This window comes from Python bivittatus, unplaced genomic scaffold (assembly GCF_059951505.1).
Source record: "Python bivittatus isolate LINGU-HERP-01145 unplaced genomic scaffold, Pbiv_v1 ctg000590_np1212, whole genome shotgun sequence".
Lineage (NCBI taxonomy): Eukaryota > Metazoa > Chordata > Lepidosauria > Squamata > Pythonidae > Python > Python bivittatus.
This window is the reverse complement of record NW_028277086.1, coordinates 2539947-2550175: the sequence shown is the minus strand read 5'-3', so window position 1 is coordinate 2550175 and position 10229 is coordinate 2539947. Positions and strand designations below refer to the sequence as shown.

General features: G+C 47.8%; 1 protein-coding gene across 2 annotated transcripts in view; it reads left to right on the top strand.

Annotated features, from left to right (window-relative positions):
- The first annotated feature begins 1420 nt into the window (after positions 1-1420).
- Positions 1421-10229, top strand: part of RHPN1 (rhophilin Rho GTPase binding protein 1) — a 30637-nt gene continuing 21828 nt past the window's right edge. The window contains exon 1 of one of the 2 annotated variants that reach the window (XM_088148881.1): positions 1421-2120. In XM_088148881.1, the coding sequence (XP_088005007.1) occupies positions 2016-2120 (105 nt within the window). In that variant the 5' untranslated portion in view covers positions 1421-2015. The remainder of the gene's footprint in view (positions 2121-10229) is intronic. The other variant, XM_088148880.1, reaches the window with a different exon arrangement.

Here is a 10229-nt window from a genome sequence, read left to right as displayed (position 1 = left end):
CCTTTTCTTACACCATTCCCTCACTCTTTTATGCCTGTCACTTACACAGTCTGCAAGACACCCACCTCTGGGACCTGCCTTGGAGCTGGTTTTCGGCTGCACCGCAGGAGCCCAGCACACACCCACACCCTCACTTCTTACCTAAAAGGAGGCCTCCCTGAGAAAAATTAAAGATGCTGCTCCTTCCTGATTGGGGGATGCAAGGATCAAGCCCCAAAGCATTCTGGGAAGGGCAATGGGGCTTAAAGGCAAGGGTTGCCAACAAAGGGGAACAGGAGTTTGGAAGGCACGGGGCACATACATTCAAAGGCAGGCCTACAGCATTTCATAAACCACCCTGCAATTGAATTGCAGTCAATTTTGCTCCCATCCTACTTCCACGCCGGCAGCAATCTTGCCTACTTTTACCTAGGAGTAAGCACCAGTCAACACAGTGGGGCTCCTTCTCAGTAGACATACATAGGACTACCATGGCAATGCTGGCTGGGGAATTCTGGGAGTTGAAGTCCACCCATCTTAAAGTGGCCAAGGTTGAGAAACACTGATATAGAGCCATTAAAGGCCACAGGTTGGGTCCAGGCTGTGGTTGTTCAACCATGTACCACCTCATTTTTTAAAGCGGCTTTGCTTTTCTAGTCCAATTAACACATTTACTTTCAGGTAAGTTTTTAAGAGATTTGTCTTTTTAATTGCAGGGAAGGAAGGTTTTTATCAGACGTTATTTTGCTTTGTTGCAAGCTACAAACGTTCCGTTCTCCTATTTAATTGAGATAACCATTGCCGTAATACCTTAGAGCGCTCCGTTTTCCTCGGGCCTGGCCCTTTAAAATGGTTGCAATTCAACCACAGCAGCAGAGAAGTTGGGAGCCTCCTACTGGGCCCCAACAGCGGGATTTCTCGCCGTTCCCTGGTTTCTACAGGCGAAGGGCTTTTCTCTGACACAGCGTCGAGTCTCGCAGAGTTCCACGGGCTCCGGAGGGCGTGGGAAAGCAGGAGAATGCAAAAATCCGGATTTTTGCACTCTCCTGCTTTCCAACAACTATTTCAAGGGAGCTCTTCCCGTTCAGCCCTGGAGGGATCCGCTGGGGGAACGTGCACCCACGCGTGCATTAACCCACTAGAGCCAACATCCCACGGGCAGGGGTTCACCCTCGGCGCTGCCGCCCCCCCCCCGCCAAAGGGCGAGCGAGCAAACCAGCGCACGCAGCGCGCCGCCCGCACTCTCCCGCGGTGACGTCACCCGCGTTCTAATCCCCGGGGTTGCCCCGGGAGATCGAATCGTCTGGCTCCGCCTTCCCTCCCTGGGAAAGGAGTTCAGGGGCGGGGCCGAGGACGGTCTCCCCTTCGCCTCTCCTGGTTGGCCAGGCGAGCTGCCCTTCCGGACTCAGGGGCTCCGCCATTGGACGGGGCGGCCCTCCCTGCGCTGCGGGTCTGGAAGAAAAGGCTGGACGGGAGCCGAACCTCTCGGGCTCCGGGAGGGTAGAAGGGGCGCCCGGGTTCCCTCCTCCGAGCCGGCGGCGCTGGGTCCCGGCGCGAGGGAGCGAGTGCAAGAACGGGGCTGCGAGAAGGGGCTGCTGCGGGAGTCGGGGGGCGCCGTGGATGCGTGAGCCCCCCTGCCTTTTGCAACCCCTCGAGCTTTGCAAACCCCGCCCCGAAGTTGGCAGACCGCCAGGTTTTGCAATCCCTCGCCCCCCACCCCAGCAGATTTGGCCTTATCGGGGACGGTGGGAAGGAAGGCGCTGGGGTCACCCGAGGGTGCGGGCAGGATCCCGCCGGTGGAGTGATCCGTGGGAGGCGGCTGTCGGGACCTCCACCCTGAAATCCCCTTGCCGGAGTTGCCAGGGAGGGGGCCTTCGCAGGTGGGTGCTCCCTTGAGGGGGTCTCCGTTGCCCCCCATCCAGCCGGGCAAAGGGCCCCCCAGGAGCCCTTCTGCCCGGGGGTTGCAGAAGCATCCGGCGGGAGGGGCTGCAGCAGCAGCAGTTCACCGGACAGATGCCCAGCTGGTGCCAGCGAAGATGACCCCGGAAGAGGAGAGCCCCCCAGGAGGGGAGGCCGATGGGCGCCGTGCCTGCGAGTCCCCCTTCCCGAGGCGTCTGTCCAAGAGCGGCAGCCTGCAGAAGGTGAGGCCGAAGGGGATGGGGCAAGGGGGGTCGCGGGCAGGGACACGTGCCCGTCCTTTTTAGATTTCTCTCTGCCAGCAGCCCAGCTTGCCCTTTTCTTAAATTTGAGGCTAGACGTGAGGGGCATTGGAGCTCAGCGTGGCTGGGCACCACGCTGGGGAAGGCTAAGCAGATCTACCAGCCCTTCCCTTCTCCCTCCATACTGCCACCATCTCCAGTCCTGGTGGAATGGACTTTTCAGACTTTTCACGAGGGCCCGCCTGGTCTGCAGTCCTAAGAGGTGTCATCCCCTTTCAGTGGTTTGACACCCTCCCTGGGAGGGAGAACACCAGGATCACCGGGGTGATGGACTCCAGCGAAGACGTGACCCTGATGCTCAGGAGCATCTTCTCCGAGGCTCTTCTCTATCCCAAATTAGTCATACTTTGGGTGAAACCCATCCCAGTTCTTCCCCTGCTCTACTACTTCTGATCTGCTTCCAGCCAGTGTACAGTTTAGGAGAATGGTTTCTGCTGGGTTTCTTTTCCCATCAGCCGCAGTTGTACAATGATGGTGGGTTTGGGCATGACCTCCAGACAGGGTTTATTGATTACCATCTGGACTTTCTGAGGTTGAACGTTTCTGGAGGCTGCTTTGGGGCACGTAAGACCTGAAGTAGCCACAGAGTAGTCCTCTTGGGACATCCTGTTCCATAATGCTACCTGCAAACATCTTGCTTAATCGTACCGTGTGGTTGAGACTGTCTTGTAAACAGCTTTTGCAATCTACGCTCCTCACCCATTGATTATCATATATATGGGCCAGTCAGTTCCTGATTTCTGATAGACGGGCTTGCAAAGGTGCATTTACCTCATTTTTTGTAAGTCAACAAGCCTGAAATGTTGTGTTTGTTTGTTTATTGGGGGGGGGGGCATGAACAAGCCCTTAAGTGTCTTGTTGAATGGATGAAGTGACTTTTCCCAAAGAGGCTTGTAAGTGCAACCCGGTCACAGTGAAAAATTGAGAGGCTATGTGCTTCAGGGACCAGCATAATTTCTAACAGTGAATGCAAAAAACTCCAGAATACCATACGTAATACACTACATGTTTAAATGTTTTTAAAACTGCCTGTAATTGGGAGAAATGTTAGTTTTCAGAATTGTTCCAAATCATTAACCTGTTAAGCAACAGCTGCTGGTGCTTCTCCCAACTGGTTTATGCTAGGGGAAAAAAGGCTTTTCCTTGTTGACTTGATCAAGCAAAAGAAGGTTGATTGGGTGCATTAATGTGTCCTACATGAGGCCAAGATGGCAACAGAGAATCTGTGATCTGCAAAATCCAGAAATAACTGTTCTGTTTGACTTCCTGGTGGCTGCTCTGTAGTCCAACACGTTGGAAGGTATCAGATTGAGGAAATCAGAGTTACGCTGACTGCTATTTCAGAAAATAATTTCAGAAAATAATTTAACCTCTGTGATGGAGGGAGATGTTGGAAGACCAGAGAGATGCAGAAGTGTCTGTACACAGCTGGGTTTACTTTAACTGGGAATCGGAACTGGGAAGTTTTGTCAGACAAGCCACATCGTCCAAACCCCACCTTCTGTGGAACTACAATACTTGTAGAGCACAGATTTTCAGGGGGGTGAGACGACCAAAGTGGGCTTTTTGAGTCAGTGGGAAGACTAAAAGAGTTGGGCAAGACAACACTTCAGTGAAATTTGTATGGATGTAAAGCTACAAGAAAGGAGGTTCAAGCTAGATGTCAGAAGGAAGATCCTACCCCTATAAGCTAAGATAGAGGAACAAGCTGGGTTCTCCTTTGCTAAAGACCTTCCAGCAGATGCTGATTGGTCATCTGTCAAGATATGTTGTAGCTGACTTTGGGGATGGCTAGATGATCTGTGACTCTTCCAACTCTACGATTCTATAAATCAGTGTTTCTCAACCTTGGCCGCTTGAAGATGTGTGGACTTCAACTCCCAGAATTCCCCAGCCAGCCATGCTGGCTGGGGAATTCTGGGAGTTGAAGTCCACACATCTTCAAGCGGCCAAGGTTGAGAAACACTGCTATAAAAGAATTGAATGCAGCTTACTTGATTATTCCGCATATATTTAATAATCTCCCATTTTTGTCACATTAAATATTTAAATCTGGTCACAATTTTTTGATGAACCACACATCAGGCTCGGGCAACAAAACGGTTGGTCAATTCCTGTCCCAACCAATGGATCAACATTTGGTTGATCCAGGAAAAAAAAAATGGACCCTGCAGATGCAGGAAAAATGCTAGGATGAAAAAAAAATTTTTTTTGATGAGGATTGGGGAGGTACATATAATTATTAACTTGAACTTCTTTGATGCTAAATCCATTCATTATTTATTTTCATTTAAAGCGTTGGTCTTTATCTGGGAGTTAGAGACAGACAAGTCTCCTGCACAGTAGCTTTTTTGTGATTTATCCTTGAGTGGGAGAAGCATGGTTTGTGTTGACAGTGGTTTGTTGACAAGCGTACAGTGGCTTGGTCCACCCATGGTGCTAAGCCAGAAACCATGGTTTACAGACTATTGAGGCTGGACTAACATGTTGCACTAAGGCAAAGTGAAGCACGTCATGGGATGCGTTACCATCATGCTTGGCAACATGGGGCCCATCTGTGCCAAAGCACGCAGACCTCACCCCCGCAAAGGAAAATAATTTCCCAGATCTCCTAAGATCTTTAGCAGACCACAGTGGCAGCCTTGTGATTCACTGTAGATGGGTTTTCTTTTTTTTGGGGGGGGGGGAATGTTTCTGTTGGTTCAGTGGTTTTCAAGGTTGTTAGCCTGCCCATAGGCACCTGACAAGGAGGCAGCCGTATAAATTAAACATAGTAAAATAAGTTAATAAATGAATAATCCTGCAAGATTGACAGGTGGAGGAAGGGAGGAAAGTAAAAGAAAGGGAGAGGAAAGAAGGAAGGGGAGAAGGAAAGAGGGAGGGAAGGAAAAGAGGAAGGAAGGAAAAGAGGGAGAGAGGGAAGATAGAAGAAGGAAGGAAGGAGAAGGGAGGGAGGGAGGAAAAGAGGGAGAGGAGAAAGGAAGGAAGAGGAAAGAAGGAAGGGAGGGAGGAAAGGAAGGAAGGAAAAGAGGGAGGGAAGAAAGGAAGGGAGAGAAAGAAGGAAGGGGAGGAGGGAGGGAGGGACATTGTGCAGGTCTGGAAAGGCTGAAAGACCATTGCTTCAAACAGAATATTTTGCACCACGTCAGATCCAGGAAACCTCTGGTTGGCATCAAACAAGGGCATCAAACTGGGGGGGGCAGCTCCCTTTCTCCAAAACCGAGGTGGCCGTAGCGCCAAATCTGGTTGATGAGCATCAGGAGTTTTTAAGAGGGGAGAGGAGCAAAGCAGCTCCCCCCCGCCCCCCCCCCCCGCCGTCCCCAAGCATGCGTTGTAAAGGGGATAGGGTTGCTATGGCAACAGGCTCCTGGCTGTTATCTCTTCTGCAGAATAAAGCTGCTTGTCAGGAGGCCTTCATCCATCTGCTTCCTGTGCCTGCTTTCTAACTTGGCCTCCCGGCCAGAGTTTGGCAGAAGGAACCTGTTGTGCCTCTTGCAAAGTAATGGTTCTTTTGCAAGTGGGAAGGACTGTGTGGGAGTCTTCTCCCCCATCCCCATTTTTCTTTCTCCCTTAAAAATAATCTGGTTGCCCGAGTTGCTGAACTGGCTGCATGGATCGAGCTAATTCTTGGCTTTCTTAACTATCAATTTAATTCCTTGTTTTTTCAAACCTGGCAACTTTAAGATGGGTGGACTTCAACTCCCAGAATTCCCCAGCCAGCATGGCTGGCTGGGGAATTCTGGGAGTTGAAGTCCACCCATCTTAAAGTTGCCAGGTTTGAAAAACACTGATCTAATTGGAGACAACAATGAGTCTTTGCGAACCACACTTCAGTGGGTACAAAATGGGGCTGGGGGCAGCGTTGCCCACCCGTCATTCAGCAAAGTGTTCAAGCCAGCATTTTATAGTAGGGGCGCCCATCCAGATGGCAGCCTTGCTAGCAGAAGTATGCAGAAGAGTATTTGGGAGTCAAGATCTGGTTGGGGAGCACCTATTTGTAGTAGTTGTAATATATTTTTTAACAGTCGTGTTTTAGCAGATGTTGGGTTTTGCCCTGCTCTGTTGTTTTATTGAACGTGGCAGTGATAGAAAAGCGTAGTAAGTAAAGAAACACTTAATCAACTTAGTTGATCTCAAGCCAAATGCAAAACAGCCGTGTGTTGTAACTCAGTTTTAGGCTGGATCCGTAGAAATACAGCTTGTGAGAGTTTCAGCCTATCAGTATTGTTCAGTTCTCCGACGGAGTGTTACGTCCCCTTCTGGAGACTACATTTTCCAAAATATTCAGAGAAACTAGGATAAGTTCAGGAGTAGAAACCGGATCCTAGGAAGAGAGATGGAAGGAGCTGGGGACGTGGAGCCTTGAGACAAGACAGCTCAAGGAGATAGGATCACCCTATTCAGTTGGGTGGGCAAAACGTGGTGACTAAATTGACCCATTTTCTGGGACCCAACACATTGAGCTCTGCAGGTAAGATGGATTGAAAGCCACAAGAAGATCAACCAGGTTTAAAATTAACCAAGTTTAGGCCCTGGGACAGTTTCAGCCCAAGTTGTAGTCCCTCACGGGGTATGCAGCATATGTATACATGTGGTTTTCTCACCTTCTTCCAAAGATCACAAAAGGCGCTAACAGAGAAGAGAATTTGGAAGAAGGCACCTGGTACTTCTTACACCTAAGAATTTCACTCTCTCCTTTATTTTCCCCTGATCGGTTGTCGTCATATTGCCACAAGCCATACACTTCCGTTACAGGAAGAAGCTCCATCCACAACGTCCATCCTCTCGCTGCTCACTGTACTTGAAGCTGGTCTTCTCCAGATGTTTTGAATTTCAACCCCTGTAAATCCCCAGCCAGCGCTCATTCAGCGATTATGGGAATGTGGCTTTAAGCCAACCCCAGATTTCCTCCTCCTCCCTGTAAGGCGTTAGATCTCCGGATATGGTTTCGTTTTGGCTTGGAGTGGCCTCACCATCATTAAGCGGCCCTCTCATCCTAGTTTGTCATAGGCCACAAATATCCAGGGTCAGTGTCCCTTAGGTAACAAAGACCTGCTGATGACTGGTAAATTTCCTGCATTTGGGTATTATTTATGCTATGTATCAGCAAAGGAGTTAATTTTTGGTCTCCTTTTACCAATGATGTAAAAAGCAGGTGCAGAAATTTATGAAATATGCTAACACATTCTTAACCTTGGCAGCATTCAGATGTGTGGACTTCAACTCCCAGAATTCCCCAGCCAGCCTTGCTGGCTGGGGAATTCTGGGAGTTGAAGTCCACACATCTTAATGCATATCCCTACCAGTATTTTTCCCCCAACCCAAGCCAACCCAGACCACAAGAAAATTGGAGCAGAAGGATCAGAGAGTCCCATCTTCTTCACCCAGAGGCCTATCAGAATAATAGTTTGCCTTCCATATTTCTTCTTATCTTAGTGCCTTGCGAGAGAAGATACAGGGCAGTGCAAATGCAGAGGACCATTGAAATCCCTGGTGGGGTTTGGGGTTTAGGTTGTTACTCTTTTGCTCCGAGGTCCTCTCAGGGGGCCTACCAAGATGTGGCATTGTGAATAGTGTTGGTGTAAATTGGGCTTAACTTTGTGGAGTTGTAGGTGCTCTCTGAGCTTGGTTGCTTGCAGACATTTCATTACCCAAGTAGGTAACATCATCAGGGTGATCATGTGAGGTTCCCTGATGATGTTACCTAGTTGGGTTCCATAATGAAACTTCTGCAAGCAAACAACCAAGGTTACAGAGCACCAAGGACTCCACAAGTCAACCTTGAGCTACAGATGTTCTCTTCTGTTAATTCTGTTTCCTTTTTTTCCTGTCTTCTCTCATGCCTTTAATTTCTTTGGCTTACTATTCCATACTCCTTTCCCACATTCTGCAAAATATTGCTTACCTGGGTAGGGAACTGTGTGATGGGAATGTGTGTGTGTGTTTTCTTTCCTGCTTGTTCCTGACTTAAGGAATTTGACTGATAATGCACCTTGTTACATTTGGATGCAAGATCAGAAGGAGCAGCCAAAACAAACAAACAAAAAAAAGCCTTACGCTTGTGTAATCACTGATGATAACAACTTCAGGGTGTTCTTTGTCAGCAGAAAGAGCCTCTCTCTTTAGCAAATCTAAATACAGCCACACCCATCCAGCTGTGTAGAAAAAAGTTGTAAGGGTCAGCTTATGGATTTGGATAGCCTTCTCCCAACCTGGTGTCTTACAGGTGTGATGGACCTCAACTCCCTGAATCCCTAGCCAGCTGGAGTCTGGTTCTGGGAGTTGAAGTCCTACCCATCAGAAGGGCACCACTTGGAAGAAGGGTAGGCTTGCATGTTTCAGAAGAAGACTAAGGTGTCTCCAAATATGTTTTCCGTCTTTGACATGGAAAATGGTGGGACTGGGGATATATTTTCCTAGGTGGTTTGAAAATGGACTAAAAGTTTATCATGAGACATGGTGCTGGCTACACCTTGGCTGGCTTCAAAAAAGAGTTGGACCAATTCATGGAAGTCCTGGGGATCTTAGCCTTGATGGCAGCAGGATCAACTCTGAAGGCCATCTTCTGGGAGACTGGTGGTCCTCCTTGGTTGGCTACTGTGAGAACTGCAAACTAGATAGGCCAGGAGTCCAATCCAGCAGGGCACGGCTTACATTCGTATGTTAAGGAGTTAGTCAGCCCCAAAATCACACTAAATAAAAAAGTTACTAGCCAAGTATTTATGCGATCTTCTCCAGGTTGCCCATACTTGATCCAGAGATGCATATGAAAAAGTGGAGATGGTTAAACTTGGGCTAGAACTTTTTGTGGACCCATTTTTTGTGCCTAGGATGAATTGAGGAACTGTCCCCTAGATTAGCTTCCCTTTTCTTAACTCTGCTGCTAACCAGGTTGAGGATATACCGGCCATGCTGGCTTGTTGCGAGAGTTGTAGCCCCAACACACCTGATGATCATGCAGTTGCAGAAGGGTGGTATAGATCTGAGCTGAGAAAGTGAACTTCGCTGTGGACTTCAGCAGAATGGAATGTCCTCTTCTCTTTTGTACCCAGTTTGCTAAACAAAATGGGGAATTTGGGGGCGGGCGGGGAGACTCTAGCCTAAAGGAATTCTGACATACTTGCACTCTTGGTTGCTAAGGCTGGGGGCTCATTCTCTGTCCCGGTGGAAGGAAAACGGGCTTTATCTGAAGGTCATCCCAGGGTGTTCTTTCTTGCTGACTCACCCCTCACTCTCAAAGGGCCCTTTCTTCCCATGCCTGGAGAATCTGAGAGCTCCGTTCACCATTTACAGGAATTGTTTCTCCTTACAATAAGACTGGTTTCCCCCCAGATGAGTAGCCCCATTGCTCTCACATCACATCTTGGAAAAACTAGACTTCTTTCTTCAGTGGGATTATTTAACAATGCATTTGCATCTTCCCTCAATTCCTTTGCTGTACCCAATACTTAGGAATGTTTTTGAACATTTTTTTCCTTGATGCATGTTTTATTGGAAAAATGTTCTGTTGAGTTCAACAGTAATTACTCTCAAGTAAAACTTGTTGAATTTCAGTCTTGGGCTCAAGATAATCATTTAAAAGAGGATTGGAAATACTTCAACAGAGTGTTATAGTTTTGATTTGAAGTGGGGGAGGGTTGTTTTCACTTCCATAAAATTTGGAGAGATTTGAAAAACTAGTAAATGTATTTTCTAGAAATTAAGCTGGGAAGTCAACTGATGACTTTGAAACCAGCTCTCTAATATTAAAATCTTAAATACTCTTCCTTGAGAGTAAGTTACACTGGAATTTGGGGGAAAATTGTAAGAAAATATCCTTAAGGTTGGGATAACCACGTGTATTACTCCCAAATCTGAAATCAGTCTTGCCAAGTAAATTCATTCTAGCAAGATTGCTGTATAAATAAATTTTTTTTTCATCTGCTGTATAAATAGGTACGCAATACTACAGTAATGTATGTGTGAACCACCTAACACACTTTGGAAAGTGCCAGATAAGTATTAGCCATGATTTTAATTTAACTTGTGCTT